The sequence below is a fragment of the Halichoerus grypus genome, chromosome 9, assembly GCF_964656455.1.
Source record: "Halichoerus grypus chromosome 9, mHalGry1.hap1.1, whole genome shotgun sequence".
Classification (NCBI taxonomy): Eukaryota; Metazoa; Chordata; class Mammalia; order Carnivora; family Phocidae; genus Halichoerus; species Halichoerus grypus.
The window spans coordinates 30,383,006-30,401,090 of record NC_135720.1 but is presented as its reverse complement, the minus strand read 5'-3'; the positions used below and the strand labels follow the sequence as shown (position 1 = coordinate 30,401,090).

General features: G+C 37.7%; 1 protein-coding gene across 11 annotated transcripts in view; it reads left to right on the top strand.

Annotated features, from left to right (window-relative positions):
- EYA4 (EYA transcriptional coactivator and phosphatase 4) overlaps positions 1-17,834 on the top strand; it is a 264,743-nt gene extending 246,909 nt beyond the window's left edge. For 7 of the 11 annotated variants that reach the window (XM_078054709.1, XM_078054711.1, XM_036097426.2 and 4 more), the window contains 6 exons: positions 2,580-2,638; positions 2,746-2,906; positions 5,979-6,093; positions 10,222-10,343; positions 12,364-12,464; positions 15,854-17,834. In XM_078054709.1, the coding sequence (XP_077910835.1) occupies positions 2,580-2,638; positions 2,746-2,906; positions 5,979-6,093; positions 10,222-10,343; positions 12,364-12,464; positions 15,854-15,934 (639 nt within the window). In that variant the 3' untranslated portion in view covers positions 15,935-17,834. Of the gene's footprint in view, positions 1-2,579; positions 2,639-2,745; positions 2,907-5,978; positions 6,094-10,221; positions 10,344-12,224; positions 12,326-12,363; positions 12,465-15,853 lie in introns of all 11 variants that reach the window. The other 4 variants (XM_036097432.2, XM_036097427.2, XM_078054710.1 and 1 more) reach the window with 2 other exon arrangements.
- The last annotated feature ends 251 nt before the right edge of the window (positions 17,835-18,085 follow it).

The following is an 18,085-nucleotide window of genomic DNA, read 5'->3' as shown; positions in this document are numbered from 1 at the left end:
GTATTTCAGGTTTTGGTCAAAAATAATTCTTGCAAAATTCCTCTGAGTGAAAACTAATTGAAGAACAATTATTTGGAATTTTCTAAAAATGTAAGTGATTGAAGTTCAGATTTCTTTCACTGGACTGTAATCCTCAGGCAAGAGTCCAGAGTCAACAAGCATAGTTAAATCGGCATGAATTTAAAGAGAAGTTCCATTTGGAAAAATCTCAAACATAACTTCAAATATGGAGCTCATGCTCCAATAAGTTTGATATACTGATGTCCTCAGGAGTAAAAAAATAAATTTAGGGGCAGAGTGTACAAATTAATCATGTGAGTTAATACTTGAAATGTCAGAGGAATTTCTCTACAAATTAGGATGAGAAGGTATGAAATCTAGAAATAACTTCTAATTACCAGAGTCATTCGTAAGGATTCCCCCCTCTTTTTTTTTGGATATTTATTTATTTATTGTAGTTTATTATAAAAGAGAGAGATGGAAACTATTTACATAATGAAAGATTTCAAAACTTCAGTGGAATGAACAGCTTCACATGATGCCATTTTGATAGTAATTTACTTCCATCTTCATACTTACCAAGAATGTCACCGTCTCTAATAAGGAATAAGTCTTGTTGTCTAGAACACTTTGTTGCCTCCCTATTCTGGGAGAACTTTATTTCCAATTTTCATGCTAATGATCAAATCTCTCCAACCTTTCCTTTAGAGCCCAATCCAGTAGCCACTACTGTTGCTTGCCGTACTTTTCCCTGAGATTTTTCTGGAAGCATAATGCCTCCTTTGGTTAAAGTTTGGGCTGTACTCCTTTCCACCCATACTTAGCCAAAATGGGGTAAGCCCTTTCCAAGTGCATGTCCCGCCCTTACACTCCTGCAGCCTTGGCTTGTACCCCATTCTCCCCCAACTCCCCTCCACTCTTGATACAAATATCTCTTACAGTCCTTACCATGTAGGATTGCAATTAATATAATTGCAACTTTGTGTTAGAAAATTTAAATGATTGTGATAATTTTGTCAAGACCTGTCATTTGTCTAGATATCCGCCATTTAGTCAACAAAGAATTGCTGAGCGATTACCGTGTGCCAGATTGTGCCTTAAGCGGGGGGGGGGGGGGGGGGGGGTAATATCCAGGTGACCCAAACACCCCCCTCAGGGAGCTTCCAGTCAGATTAACCAATACTCCTAGGTAAGGAAGGGCTTCCAGTCAGATTAACTTTTTGGAGCCCTTCCTTACCTAGGAGTATTGGTAGACATTTATGCTAAAATTACTAATTTATGTATAATTTATGTAAATCATACGAACTTTTATTTACCTGGATTTTCAAGTTACATACTAAAATTCTATTAATTGGGCTACTTTTATACTTTACATTTTAAAAGAAGCCCAAATCAGCTAGTCAAGCTCAAACTATAAAAGGTTCTAATATATTCAGTGTGGAAAGCTGGAGATGAGATATGAAATATTTCACTACCAAATAGTTTCCAGGTCCTATAATGAATATAAATAGTAGCTGAAAAGCCCTTGCTTAGTATGGCATCTTCTTGTCAGAGTTAATAATTTTTTAAAAAGTGATTTTCAATAGTAAGCACTATGTTATGCAGTCAGGATCTGTGAGTATCTGAAATAATTTGAGGGGAGAAAAAGAGGCCCCAAAAGCTAAACCATACTTATCCTAAAGTCAGTAAGTACTAGGTATTTTAAATGCCCTAGCCAAATTCCACCTTCAGATCACATACTATTTCATTAGAACTTTGCAGATTATTTGAAGATAGAATAGGACCCTTAGAACAGCAAAGAAGAATTTACTTCTTATCTAGAAAAGTAACCGTTTGCTCTGAGAACACTGTGATTTCAGTCATATCAAGTGTATGGGTGTATGTACCTAAAGTTTATTCTCCTCTGAGTTTGTAGCACATTGGAGATGGTAAATCTTCATTATTTCCCTTTTATTTGTAAGTATTATTTTCAGCTTCAAGATTTCAAAACTTGAAAAAAAGGAATAAAAGATACCGACTTCCACGGTTATCTAGCTTTTTTTCTGTGTTAAAAGACCAGGACTTTTAGAATAGCATCAGCATGGTTCCTTCATGGTACCCCTGGCCCAGCAAAAGGTAGGAAGTCTAGAAATCTCACAGGACACCATAATCATCAGGCCCCTCCATAGCTGCTGAACAAATAGCAAATAATAGTAACCACCTGACGTTCAACCACACAAGTTCTGTGTATCTTCAGATTAGCTTTGTTTGCATATTTAAGTATACGCAACAGAAATGGCTAAAAGTGAACACCAGTCATTCTTATAAAGATTCAAAAGATAATTTGTTATCCATAATTTTCAGAGTAAACAATTTTAAGCTGCTCGAAAGAAATCCACATGTCATATGTTTTCAGACCCCCTTTTATGATACTCTTCTGGATTTAAGATAGAAATGCTGCCACTTCCCCAGTTTGTCTGTGGGATAGATGGGCAAATGCTGCCACCTTCTGGCCATGGTCTGAAATGGAAAGATGGAAAACCCCAAAACCACACAGGCATCCTTTGAAAAACAAGTAACTTTTCCGATGTTTTTAACAGGAGTGTGATCAAGTTCATATAGATGATGTTTCCTCTGATGATAATGGGCAGGACTTAAGGTAAGCCATGCCTTTCAGTATGCTCTTTCCTACAGAAATTCAGCTATGGAGTTTTGCACCTGTAATTATTTCTTTTATTTCTTTTTAATGTATTTTGGGTGTTGCAGTACCTACAGTTTTGCAACTGATGGCTTCCATGCAGCTGCAAGTAGTGCAAACCTTTGTTTGCCAACAGGTGTAAGAGGAGGGGTTGACTGGATGAGGAAGTTGGCTTTTCGTTACAGAAGAGTAAAAGAATTATACAACACCTACAAGAACAATGTTGGAGGTATGTGTGGCTCTTTAAATCTAATAAAGATACTGTAGAGAGAAGCAGGATCTGACCTGCAGTTCTGTGTTCCATGTTAGAGACTACTCTAGTAGAAAAGAAGTTACTAAGAGCTCCTGTTGAACTCCCCTGAGTCAGAATTTTAAGTTTCTTAGTTGGTGGGGGGGGGGGAAATGTAACTGCAAAATAAAACGTGGCTCTGCCAAAGGAGTTGGGAATTCTCTGTGCCCAGATGTTTGGTCAAGATTTACAGCAGGACATGGGAAGTTTACCCCTCTTGTGCAGATAGAATTTGTGCAAACCAGACAGGGGAACTCATTGAGGCAGTGGGAAGACCTGCCTAAAAGCAAAGGCCCCAGTCATTAAAGCAGAGTGGTTAGTCCTCATTATCTTTCTGGAATCCTTTCCAAAATAAATATAAACAGTGCTTTATGTCATTTCAAAGACTTAAGCAAGACTATTTTATTTTTTTTAAAAATTGCACGTTGTCTGGCAGTATATCTTTTATCTTTTCCATGTATAGTATTAACTGTGATTATCATGGTTTTTAAATGTTCAGATACTCTGTAGGTTGAATCTAAACTATTTTACCTTCATCCATATATTAGAGGTGATATCACAACCTGTGACATCAAAACTAAAATTCTGGATACATTTCTTGATAAAATAAACCTTGGTTATTTCTATTATTAGGATCAATTTTATGTCAGCAAGACCCTAAGATTAGCTATGAAGTCACATAACATTTTTCTCCCAGGGTTTTCTGTTTGTTTCTCTCTCTCTCTCTCTTTTTAAAGGATGATTTGAGGAGCTTAAATCAGAATCTAAAATTGAACGATAAGTTAAATATACTTATGCATACTATATATATGTATGTTTATATCTTATCATAGAATACAGTGTAGTAAGTAACATTTTCATCTATGGTATATATATTACACACACCACACACATCTTGAGGCGGGGGCTGCGTGTCTGTTCATCTTGTATCTCCAGTGTCTAGTGAGCCTTAAGGTACATAATAGATGTTCAGTAGACGCTCAGTAGCTATAAGAGAATAAAAAACATGTAGGGGTGCCTGGCTGGCTCAGTCAGTTAAGTGTCTGCCTTCCGCTCAGGTCATGATCTCAGGGTCCGGGGACCGAGCCGCACGTTGGCTCCCAGCTCAGTGGGGAGTCTGCTTCTCCCTCTCCCACTGCCTCTCTCTCTGCTTGTGCTCACTCTCTCTCTCAAATGAATAAATAAAATCTTAAAAAAAATATGTAGAACCATAGGCAATAGCAATATTATTATTATGGTTGTTAGAACCAAAAAGAGATCTTAGAAATAGGAGATCTTCATTTCCAAATGAGAAAGAGGCCCCTGCAGGACAGACAACTCCAGTTTCCTAATTCACTCCAATGCTCTAGATAAGACATTTGTAAAATCAGACAAACAGATATTCTGTTTAAATTCAGTTGTGGGTGGGGGGCCTGGGTGGCTCAGTCCTTAAGCGTCTGCCTTTGGCTCAGGTCATGATTCCAGGGTCCTGGGATCGAGCCCCACATCGGGCTCCCTGCTACGCCGGAAGTCTGCTTCTCCCTCTCCCACTCCCCCTGCTTATATTCCCTCTTTCGCTGTGTCTCTCTCTGTCAAATAAATAAATAAAATCTTAAAAAAAAATAAAATAGAATAAATTCAATTGTGGGTAACATGTTTAATTTTAAAATAAATATCCCCTTGAGAAATCTGAAATAATTTTTATTTAGGTATGGCATTGTTCCCCTCATGAAGGGTATTAAAGTTATGTAAAAACTAACAAGATTACTAATAAATAATATTATAGCTTTAAAAGTTTAAGTGCTGACATGCAAGTCCATTTTCTGTACTCTGTTAGCATCCCTTTATTGAAATAAGGACAGATGAGAGTTGTCAGAAACTATACATTTTGATTTTAAAAATCATCCACCTGTGTATGTGCTCCTAATATTCTGAAATACGATTTAAATAAGAAACTTCTTTTTAGCAGATTTGCATGATTTTGTTTTATCATAAAACAAGGACTTTTTATTTTTATTATTTGGTTTTTTGTTTGTTTGTTTATTAACTAAGCTCCATGCTAAGCCTGGAGCCTGACGTGGGGCTCGATCTCACAACCCTGAGATAAGGACCTGAGCTGAGATCAAAACGCTCAACCGACTGAGCCATCCAGGCACCCCATAAACAAGGGTTTTTTAAATAAAAAAATTAGTATGCCTCCTTTTTTTCTTATCCAAACATCAGTGCAGTTTTAACCATTGTTTATAAGTGTGTCCTATGCTTCAGAATTTTAAACACAATTCTTGTAACTTCTTTTTAAAACGCAGAGTATTTGTGATAGCTTCAGCGCTGGTAGGTGCATATGATAATGTCAGTATTACTGGTTAAAAGTGGTAATGATTGTGATTATCAAGAAGTGAAACATTATGGGGGTGCCCGGGGGGCTCAGTTGGTTAAGCGACTGCCTTTGGCTCAGGTCATGATCCTGGAGTCCCAGGATCGGATCGAGTCCCACATCGGGCTCCCTGCTCAGCAGGGAGTCTGCTTCTCCCTCTGACCCTCCCCCCTCTTGTGCTCTCTCTCTGTCTCTCTCTCTCAATTAAATAAATAAAAATCTTTAAAAAAAAAATGTGAAACATTTTCAGACCACCAGAGTGTTTGAGGTTTGTATCCCTGGGCTGGTCGACCCCAGCCTCTTCTCCAGACCTATCCTATCACCGTTTTTTGGGGTGGGACCCCAGCACAGGAGTGGTGGAAGCTCCTCAGGTGATCACGTCCACTGTGCCAGATTCTAGGTTCAGTGAGAACAGAGGCTGGGACCCACTTTTTCACTGTTTCATCCCCACTGTTTGGCCCAGGACCTGAAATCTAGAAGTTGTTCAATAAATGTTTGAATGAATGAATGGATCATCAGTTCTTAAATGAAAGATCACTATTGATATAAATCAGTCTCTCTCTCTTTCTCATATGATCTATCCTAGACAGAAGGGAGACCTAGACAAGGTATTCCTGAAATTTGTCATCTCTTGATTCTGCCTTGTTTTTCGGTTGCAGGACTCCTTGGCCCTGCCAAGAGAGATGCATGGCTACAGTTAAGGGCAGAGATCGAAGGTCTGACAGACTCCTGGCTAACAAATGCACTTAAATCTTTATCAATTATTAGTACTAGGTAAGTGGTATTGTTTCAGTTTCTGTATTTGTTGTATTGAAGATGTAGTTGTAATAGTGCAACATATATACAAATTCTTTAATTACTAGAGTATTTTAGAATTTCAAGGGACCCAACAATTCATTGAAGCAAGTGATTTTCAATGTGTGTGGGGGAGGTTTTGGGGGGTAGAGGATGGGAGTTGCAGCTTCTCAGCAGGAGATCCCTTATCTTTACCCTCCTTTCTATATAACTACTGATAATCTCCACAGGAAGGTCATGTGGCTTGAATAAAAAAAGAAAAAAGAAAAGACAGCACCCTGTTAGTGGCAAAGTACAGGAGATGATGAAAAAAATAAAATAATACAATTTACACAGAGTGCATCTTTTTAAGTGTTTTGGCCCACTATAGATAATATGCATAATTTATTTATTTATATTTTAAGATTTTATTTATTTATTTAACAGAGAGAGACACAGCAAGAGAGGGAACACAAGCAGGGGGAGTGGGATAGGGAGAAGCAGGCGTCCCACTGAGCAGGGAGCCTGATGCGGAACTCGATCCCAGGACTCTGGGATCATGACCTGAGCCAAAGGCAGATGCTTAACGAAGGCAGATGCTTAACGACTGAGCCACCCAGGCGCCCCGATAATATGCATATTTAAATGCAACAAAATCCCTGGTGAAAGCTCTTTGAAAAACTTGTAACCTTTGTGTTGTTAGAACTGAACAGTGAAATACTGACTTACTAGTGTAGATAATAGAACTGAATAGACTTATAACTAGCTGAACACCATGTGCCATAAATGCTAGTTCATGAAGTGATATAAATCTGGAAAGTGATAGCTACTTAGGGTGGGGATGAATCTCTATACTATCCCATTCCTTAATTTTATTTCTGAGTTAGGTGGATAAATAAAAGCATGCATAGCCAACCTGTGGGTAGCACAAATTCAGAGGAAGAGGTAATACTTGCACTGATTGAATCTGGATACAGAAAGCCTCAGTGGGGTAAAAGGAGAATCCAGGGTTAGAACATGGAAGTTAGCGTGTATGCATCCAGTCCTCCACGTGGCTTCCAGCCACCACGTAACCAGCAACTACACTGATGTCGGAAACTGTAAGGGGTGGATGGAGGTGGCTAGGAAGCTACCGGTTTCCTGGGTCAGGCTGGGGAAGCCAAACCAGAGCACTTCACTCAGTTCTGGGCACCACATTCCAACGGGGGCGTGGCATATTCGACATCTTATGTCCAGCCAAGTGGCCAGAAGGGCTTTAGGCTGAGGATACCACGTGAAAGGAACAGTTGGAGGGAGGAGCCAAGGAGTTTCGTCTGAAGGAGAGTCCTATGTGAAACATCCTATGTGAAACAAGATTACCAATTTCAACTGTTTGAGATGTTAGGCTGAAAGTAAGTTACATTTCTCTCTGATCTGTAAAGGAGAAAATTAGGATGGATGTGTGGGAATCCTAGGGAGGAAGTTCTGGCTCTATGTAAGGAAGAACTGTCTCACAATTGAAGCTGTTTTAAAATGGGACTTGCTGGCTTGTGATCTGTAACTGGTGATATGGAGACAAAAGTTCAAGGAAGCTAAGATGTGAGGACTCCTGAGTCCCTGAAATTGTGTGTGAAATGTAGTAGAATGTACATTTCTCTGACAAGGAGGTCAGCAGCTTTCATTATTTCTAAAAGAAGTCTCCTAGATGCTTAAAAACCAAGGGTTATTACAGTGTTATATAGATTATATACGTGTTGTCCATGATATAGAGTATTATTACACACCGGCCTTAAAGCAACTACATGGGTATGTGATTTTAAGAAGCAAAAGTGTAACAAGGACAAAGGGAAAAATAAGTCATTACACACTGGAGATTAGAGTGCCTTGAAATTTGTCAAGTCATCCACATGTAGGATCCTACTGGTAATTTCTACAAAATGTCCAGGAGAACAGAAGCTTATACAAAATGTGGCTGAATTCTGTATCCGAGCCTTTAGCTAAGTTTGTACCCTCCAGCTCTAATTCTTCTCCTGTGAATATAGTTGAAGGTCATAATCAAATGTGTAGGAAAATTTTCTATGTCACACATTATTGATACTGTTTAGAAGTCAAACCATCTTAAGTGAGCTAACTTTAAAAAAACGATGCTGCAGCCACATGTGGTTTTCACACATTATATTTTGTGAGGAAAGGAGGACTAATAGACAATATGACATAAGTGAATAGGCTCATGATATAAACAAGCAAAAAAAGAAAAAAATCATATGTATATTGTGGTACTAATGAGAAAAAGTATCTATACACAAATTCTGAAAGTAAACACACAAGATGGTGAGAGCAGTTACTCTCCGCTCTCTGGATAGCTAAATAATTGATGCTTTTCATGTTCTTGATATTTGCCCATATTTCACAAATGTATATACATGTAAACCTATAAATATACGCAGTGTTTGTAATTAGAAGTTACAAAGCATTATAAATTGAATATTAAATATATGCAATGTTTATAATTTATAAATCTGCAATTTATAAACATGTGCAAAGTTTGTAATTTAAAGAAGAAATGATATAACTCCAAGTATCACTCAGTATCAGTGGTACGGCTAGATTTCAAAATATTACTTCAATACAGTAATGGGCTTGTGTATTATGCTTAATAATCTGCCATTATTCGGGGAGTTTCTGTCTGATAGCAGGCAAATCACCTTCTAGGTCTTTATTGTCTTATTGGCCACATTAAGGATTACATTGGTGATACTTAACTAAACTTCTACCTCTAGAAGGCTTTGTTTCTTTATCCCATCTAAGTGAGAACCTCGTCGTGTGCTTCCAGAAATCAGAACTCCCATTACAAAATCAGGTTATCTATGGAAATAATTTAGAAATGAAAAGGTTTTAAAAGCCTGTAATTATAAAGGTTTTATCATTGTTTTTGAATAAATTACAGTTTTTCTTTACACAGGATATGTCTAAAGAATATAAAGCATAATATTAAGTCTACTGGGGGGTAAGCATATACATACCATGAAAAGTTGGCACCCAACTTGCTCTTCTAACTTCCAACCAGGCTTCTGATAATCAAGCTAGAGATTTCCAGAGAATATTTTTGAGGCTCTCACTAATATGTATTAAAGGTTCGTGCTACAAAATACCAGTAGAGAAAGGTCCATACCTGTATGCCTTCTGAGTCCCAATTTGATGTGTGTGGTTTGAGCCCCTCAAGGCAGGATGGCTCAATTTTTCCGTAATCCAGAAGGAAGGACCACAGTCCATTCTTTCCAGATCTCTGCCTCACAGTTTCCACTCTCTTGGTGTTTCCTTTATCTCCCTGCAATATTACTCTGAAAGAAACAACCGTAAGTTGTAAAATGGGACATTTTCACTCTCAAAGAGTAGGGCCTTTGTAGATGGATTAAAACTGAACCCATTAAATGCAGTTTGCCCTTTGTTGTTGTTAAGAAGGAGATATAGGGATTCACCTCTTCCGGATTAAATAAGGGTCCTCTCCATTCTTACTTCTTCAGGATCCCCATCTGAAGAAGTGTTCTTGATTGGAACACTGGACTGTTGCTCCCACAAAATCCAAAAACTCCTTTCACGCATCCCATCACCTTCTTTCTGCCTATGACTACTACTTTTCCAGGCTCTTCTAACCCTGGGACATAGAATCTTACCACCCTAAAAAATACCTCGTCTGGATGCTTGTAAAACTTAGAGCTAAACTATCCCTCTGATAACCTTCCCATGATTGCCGTTGGTGGAGGTAGGTGTTCTTCTCTGAGGTTCCACAGAAGCCTAAAGAGGAGATCTTTATTATAGAACATATTTCATATTGCAGGTGTCTACTTCCTTGTCTCTCTCCTATCTATCCTGTGATCTGGGATGCAGCGGGGACAAAAATGTCATTCATCCATGACTTCTTTTTGCCTTTCTTCTTCCGCTTCCCCCATTTTGGGATGTATTCCTAGCCCCTGTCATGGTGTCTGTCACGTAGCGGGCACTCCGTAAATAACTGTTGACATTTAAAGGTTAGGTTATCAGGGCCCATTTGTTATGGAATTGAAAGACCCCAGTGACCATTTAAAATCTGCACCATTAGAAATTATTTAGTATTAGAAAACAACAATGCGTATTTCCTCCCTATCGTAGGAGTAACTGCGTAAATGTCTTGGTAACGACAACCCAACTGATCCCAGCACTCGCGAAGGTTCTACTCTATAGTTTAGGAGGTGCTTTCCCCATTGAGAATATTTACAGTGCAACTAAAATAGGTAAGAAAATTCTTTCTAACTCTGTATGAAATGTGTTCACATCTGTGTCTTGGGGGATTTTCTTAATATGTCTGTCTGCATGATTCCCTCTTTAATCAGTTTTGCTATTACAATATCACGCAAATTTGAACAGAGCTCAGATAACAAAGGAGCCTGTGACTCATTGTACATATGCAAATTTTATGAAAACTGTTGCCTGATGAAATTCTGAATTCAGTATCTGGACAATTCTGTTTACTTATTTATGTATTTGTATTTATCTTTCATTGCAGCACCTGTTTTCTAAGTAATAGAGTGTCTTTGGCCTTGGTACTTAATATCTTAGTTAGTATGGTATATGGTATTGCATCTTTGCAGATGCGATAATCTAGATCTAAGGTAAAAATACTATGTTGGCATTACAGGGGAGAGCCGGCTGGATGGAAGTAGCATCCTTTATTCCAGAAAAAATAATCCCATGCATTAGAACTCATGAATGCCTGGAAATCCACATTTCCAACAATGTTCCATAGTAATTAAAGATCTACAACCTTGTGTATTTGCTTACTATCTGTCTGCGGAGCCATTTGTGACTTGAAGTGCCTCTCACAGACTACGTCTCTAATAATCTTTCAAAAACAGAGCTTCCTAACCTCTGCCATCCTGAAAGAGTTAAAAGAAAACAGCTCGCGTATTGCACTGTCTTGTCAAGGAAATGCCTGGGGAAATAGGTTGTATAATGTGCCCTGCAGGTCAGCAAACTTGGGCTCTGGCACCTTGACAAGAGCCCAGAATCCCAAAATCCCCTACCAAAAATAACATGTCCTGGGCCTCGCAGAGTTTCGATATTGGCACAAGCTAAAAAGAGCCCCCAGTTGCAGCTGTTTCAGGAGTATAGTTAAAGAGAGCCTTTACAAGCTTTCCTAATGTAAATTCCACATTGTCCTATGCACTACAGCTCAGAGGCCTGATGCCAGTCCCACTCATTCATTACAGAAATGTATGTATTTATGCTGGCAGGATTAACCTATCACACTTTATTTTGCATTTTGACATGTCAGGTAATTTTACACCAGCATATAAGCATTTCTTCTAGCAAGGACGATATTCTTTTTTACTGGCCAAATTGTTCCTCATATTTAATCTGAAAAAACAATGATTTTTATTTTTCCCTTTAAGGTAGTTTTTTTTTTTTTTTTTTTTTTTTTTTGGAGTTCTGAACTATCAGATTAAGAAAAAAATGCAAAAAATAGCCATGACTGCATGAACATTCTGGGAATGAAATTCAGAGAATTATGCCAATGTTGTAAAATGAAGAACATGTAGAAATTCCACCGTGTTATTCCCATAGTGCAATCAGAGGAGACAGGTGTCCTCAGGGCTGTGGCCCAAATAGCACCTTTAGTACAATTAATCTGAGCAGACTAGCTCCCAGCCACTTGAAGAAAGGAGTTGTTTATCAAGGTAAATCCACATCTTAGTATTTCCTCCTTCCTTACAGGTGAACCTTCAGTTTCTTACAATAATATTTCTAGCTGACTTGTCTGTACTACTTAAACTAGATAAAGTTGATACACAGAATTAAACAAAAAAAATGTTAAAACTCATAGTTGCTTGTAAAGTTGTTCCAGTATTCTTTTGGTGGTGTAAAAGATGTTAACATTTCTCTGGGTCAAATGCTTAACCCTATTGACTTTTTTGGAGTGTTGAAACACATTTGTTCAATAATCTGTTTCAAGTAAAGACTTAACATTATTCAAATGTATTTGTTGATTTCATAAACCCAGAAATTGCAAGCTAGCTTAAGTGATTGATGTTCAAGAGAAATTAACCTAACACTTTATGAATCTTTAGGTTAATGAATGCAATGGCTGGAAGAATAAGCAGTGCATTGTTTTTCAGGCAAGGAAAGCTGTTTTGAGCGTATAGTGTCCAGATTTGGCACTAACATAACTTATGTTGTGATTGGAGATGGCCGAGATGAGGAGCATGCCGCTAACCAGGTAACTTCACTCTGAACTTTATCTCATTTATCTTCCAGGAAAAGAAAGTTGCTTTGAACGAATAATGCAAAGGTTTGGCAGAAAAGTAGTATATGTTGTAATTGGGGATGGTGTAGAAGAAGAACAGGCAGCAAAAAAGGTAACCTGTCTCAAACAATGTTGGCGTGATACTTTTAATGCAAGCTTTTGTGTTTGCATTCCTGTAGTTTGGCCCAATGGCAGCTTGACAAATGATTTAAATTTATAGATGCAAAGCAGTAAGAGCATGAGAAGGTCAATACTTACATTCAAATAAACCATTTGGAGTCTAGCATTTTTTTGCCTGAAATTCGATAGGAAATGTACAAAAATTTAGTCAGATTTATTTGTGTGTGTGTGTCTGTGTGTGTGTGTGTTTACGTGTAATGCACACAGATATGATGATCTTTGAGAAAGGTGGGGGAAAATAACCATTTTTAAACACATAAAGTTTAACCTGATAGACAAGTTTAATGAGCTCCATAGAAATCATATCAGTGGCTCTGTTCTTACCCTTTTGCTCACCCACCTTCTATGTCAATGGTCCTTGTGAGTGCCTTGTAGTAAGTGTGCTCCTTGATGATAAATGCTAAGGATAGATTCAATAGCTGAAGAAAAAACTATTGCTAGAGAATTTAATAAATGCTGTTGGAATGACATGTATTATTCAGATCCTTTGGTGCCAACTTGTCATAAAGACTTAGAGGCGGTCTGCCTTGTATCTTCTAGAAGAGTGTTGCCTGTTTGAGTGAGCTGTTAGTACTCGACTGAAGCCAAGCAGGTGACATTGAACATATTCAGAAAATCTCATAGGCCCTAGGTATTTAAATAAGCCTTTTCATCTGGCCCATATTTCTGAGGAAGAAATTAAGGTAGTTAAAAACCATTAAATGGTTGGCCCAAGATCAAAAGAGGAATGATACCAGGATTGGTCCTAGACACCAAACTATCAGTTGACACAACACTGAGACCTAATGCTCCCTTCACTGAATGGTCACAAAATATCATCCAGCCAGGATAAAAATCATATAATTTATAGAATAAAGCAAAATGATTGCTATTTTTAAATAGTGACAAAGCAGTTTATATTGTTTTACTTAGAAAGAATGTTGTCATTATCCTGAGGAGATCTCAAATCATCATCTAATAAAGCCTTCACACTGCATGTGCTGGAGTGTTTACCTGATTTCTGTTTTCCAAAATAAATTTTTAAGAAAAGTTTATAGCTATACTAGAAAGATAAAAGAAATGACTTCGGTTTGTAGGTAATTTAAATCAAGCGAAATGAAGAAAGAGAAAGAGCTTCTACTTTAGAAGGTTTGGTGAAGTGTTGGAAGCCATAATTGAAAAATTCCATGCTTTTCCGTAACACTAAGAACTGGTGGAGGCTCTGATTACCACAGAGCTCTTGGTCTTAATTGTTAGCAACATCAGTGACCCAGGACAGCACACTGGCCCCTCAGACATTCTGTATCAGGTCAGAGATGCAGCCTCAAGAAACACAGCTTTCATTGCTGACTGCTACTTAGAATACTTCCAGTTGCACACAGTTGAATTATCTATTGGAGTTTGTCAATGTCCGGAGTCCACGCTATTTTGATTTTTCACATTGGCACCATCGTGACACACAACGAGTAGTCAGTGCGCCGCTGTGGCAGACATTTTGCATGTCTTTTAGACTATGTGAAATTCACACAGATCTAGGTCAGGACAATATAAATTTGCTTTTCCAAACCAGAGACATTATATGCCTTTGAAAATGAAAATGCATAAAGTCTACACCATTTATCCATGGTGTGAAAACAGGACTTGGCACCCCAGTTGTTATACCCTCTGCTTTAACCCTGAAACTTCAGGAGAAAAAGGCATGACTCCAAGTGGGTGAGAACCTTGGTTAGAATGCTATTTCCAAATGGTTGCTTATGTAGGTACAGTTTTGGTGATGGTGGAGGCTTACGGTTCTATTTGGAAACACAGGTGGCTGGTCCCTCTAATATGCAGGATGCATGCTTTTCTTTGGATGTGGCTGTAATCGCATGCGCAGAAATACAAAGTACCATTTTGTTGTTAAAAATAGATCTGAGCTGAATGAACAAAAAAACTTCTGTGCTTTAATTGGACCTAGAAACATGTTTTGTTTTGCAAATTTAAGAAGAAATTTCAAAGTTTAAGAATTAATGTATAACCACAGCCCCCTATAGAAATATATAATGTGAGCCATTATTGTAATTTTAAGTTTTCTGGAAGCTGCATTTTTTAAAAAAAGAGACAGGTGGAATTAATTTTAGTAATATAATTTAACCCAATATACCTAGAATATTATTGTATCAATATCTAATAAAAATAATAATTACTAATGTGATGTTTACATTCTAAGTCTTTGAAACTCAGTATACGTTTTGAACAGGCCTGGTCACATTTCAGGTGCTCAATACACACATGGGGCTACTGGCTACCATATTGGACAACAAAGAATCATAACAGTAGTGATTATTATTTTAATGTTTAACTTCTATTATAAAATACATTTGCATGTTTTATATATATATACACATATATATGTATTTTTGTTTTTATATATATATATATACATATATATATATATATATATATATATGGATATATATTCTACAAGATGCCATCAGCCCAAAACTACAAATAATGCTTTGGTTTTAATTGCCATGGTGCATTATTTCTTTTTTTCATTATTGTCCATAATGGAGTATTTTTAGACAGTTTTTTCCTAATCACACTTTTTTGTGAAGCTTCTCACACATATACCATATCCTGGTATATCTTTGGAGAGCCTCAAACCATTGTAATGTCTAAGAATATTTTTCCCCAAAAGGGTTCATTTTTGTCCCCTTTAGTACATATCACCCCTATTGGGAACGGATGCTGGAGTGCTTTCTTTCAGTCCCATACCAGTGAAATAAGTCAGTGCTACTGGCTTAAGTTATTACTTACCCCAGAAAAGGAAGAAGGTTGATCATCCCCACATTGTTTCCTACCTTATATAGTCCAGCTTCAAATTATTTTTTTACATAGAAAGGAATTCACCTTCTTCCTCTCCTATAGACAAAAAAACCTTGGACTTAGGAAGTTTATCATTTTTTAAATTTTGTTTCTGAGAGGTGAACCCTAAGGAGTGTTGTGGTTAAAAATTGCTTTCCATAAGCCACGGAGGATTGCTCCATGCTCAACTTGCTTCCCCAGATGCTGATGTTGGTCATGCTTTTCCAGAATAAATACTAAACTACTTAAGAAATCTCAGCATTTGCTTTTATAAACTTTAAAATCCAGTTCAGATCTATTTCTCTACTATCTTGACAATACGATATTGATGCTACCAAGCCTTCAAATACGATCATGCCTCCCTTGAGTTCCCTCCCTTGAGTGTGGGTGAACCACACGTCTTTGTGTGTACTGCTGCTTTATTGAGACAAGAGTTATGATTTCTCTCCATTCCTTCCCCTTCTCTCCTCTGTCCCTCCCTCTGTCAACACACAGCACAACATGCCCTTTTGGAGGATATCAAGTCACTCAGACCTCTTGGCTCTGCATCAAGCACTGGAATTAGAGTATTTGTAACTGTGTTCTCTAGCTGGAGATCCATTTTTTTTATATATATATATTTCAAGTACACTGAATTTTTATGTGTGATTCAATGCCCCTGGCTTTACACATATAAATTGTCTTAAAGGATGAAATCATATTTGGAATGAAAATTCCAGAATGAAGAATTCAGATTGCTGAATGGAGTTAAACTTTAGCACTACAGAAAGGAAGCTCTATGGTCTTATATTTACAACACTTTAATGGTTTAAAAAAATAAAAAATCTGTGGAGGTTGCTGGTACACACCGAGTGAGTCCTAACTGGAATTAACAGCTTTAGCAAAGACCTCTTACCCTGGCAAAGCACCCAACACAGGCTCCGTCTGACAAGGTGGTGTTCAACGACATTCCTCAACATGGGAGATCTTCTCAGCCCTGAGGTTTGAATCTGACTTTAGCCTACCTAGCCCAGAAAATCTGAATTGGAATGCACTCAGACTGTATAAGGACAATCCTATCTAGACCTGTAATTTGTGTAAATTATGGATGAAAATAATTTACTGTGACTTTATTAGCAGCTGACTTTGAAAGTGGATGCAATTTTTCTTTTCATTTGTTGGGGAGGGAAGCGGGTGGGCAGTGGGAGTCTAATAATGTCTCTTTTTTTAAGTTTGGCAAACAAAATGTTCATACTGATGTGTTGTGCCTTAAAGACAAGACAGCGTTTGTGTGTTACAATGTAACTTTGGTTAAAATCTCTGTAGATAATGAAAAACAAAAACAACAGCAACAACAACAAAAAAAACCCTTTGTGATCATTCTTAAGATGACCAAATTTAAAATTCAAGCTATCAAAGCTTAATACTGCATCAGCAAGAATCTGAGTATTTGTTGCAATAAGAAAACAATGATAATAAAGGAAAGCTTGTGTTTTATTTGGGTTCTTAATAATTCCAGTAGTTATATGAGGCAACTATTTGTGCATCCAACCATAAGCAGAAGGTTATGGGAAGGTTTGGGAAAGACTGTGGGACTTTTACTTAAAAGTGAAATGTATGTTGAAGTCTCGAGTACCCCTTTCTACAGTTCTTCTGGAGAAAACTAAGAGCCATATTCATGACTACTTACAGTATTTTGAGTTTGACTTTTTGATATGTGTAAGTTGTGTTGAGGAAGATAGTCTCATTAAAATCATAAGCAAATAGCCCCCAAACTTTCTTAGGCTATTCCATGAACATGGCTTGAAATTCACATTGAGTGAACATGGCTTAAAATAAAGCTAAGCGCATTCATTCCCAGTGCCATCGTGAAAATGAAATGTCATCAGTGGTGGAAGGTGAATGCCCAGATGCCTTCTAAAGAAAGGAGTGAATCAATGAAAATTTTACCTAGAATATCATCATAAAATATATTGGCAAGCGAGCCAGATCTTGGCAGCAATACTGAAAATTACAACAGTGAAATAGTATCTGGTTCTCCGTCTGAATGCGTCAGTCCAGTTTCTCTCCCTTAGAGGCCCACGCACCTTCATTTCTGCCCGCACTCTTCCTGAACAATGGCCTGCATTCATTGCAAGGAGAACCTGTCATCGTTGTGTGTGCATGCGTGTTTTTTTCTTGGTGTGTAGCCCATGTTAGGAACACGATACAGGTTCTCCTGTCATTTTGTATGACATGAAATTTCCCTTGTGGAAATTTAAGACTTCAAGATCTATGAGTGTTTTAATGGTGTCTGCACCTGCAGTTCTGTGTTTAAAATGTGGAGGCTGGAATCCAGCTAGTAGGCAGAGCCCCTAACCAGAGGCTGGTCCATGATAGCTCATCATCTGAGGCTTCCGTGGCTCCTGTGGGATCGTGCTTTGCACACTGATCACAACATTCACTATGGAAATGAGGTTTTATTTTCCAGGTTGTAAACCTGTATTTCTTTACTGAATGCTAAGACCATATTTACATTGGGCAGAAAGAGCTTGAGATCCAATTTTGCAGATTTTAAGACTGTGCTTTCATCACACAAACCTTAAACTTATTCTTTACATTTTGTAACTTTTGGCTCTCTCTGCCCCAAGTACTGGTGCAGACAAATTAAGGTTGCAATACTTTTAGTAATAATGATAATGATAATCATCATCATCATCATCTTACATTTCTATTGGCCTTAACTTGAAAATAGGAGTTGAAAAAAAT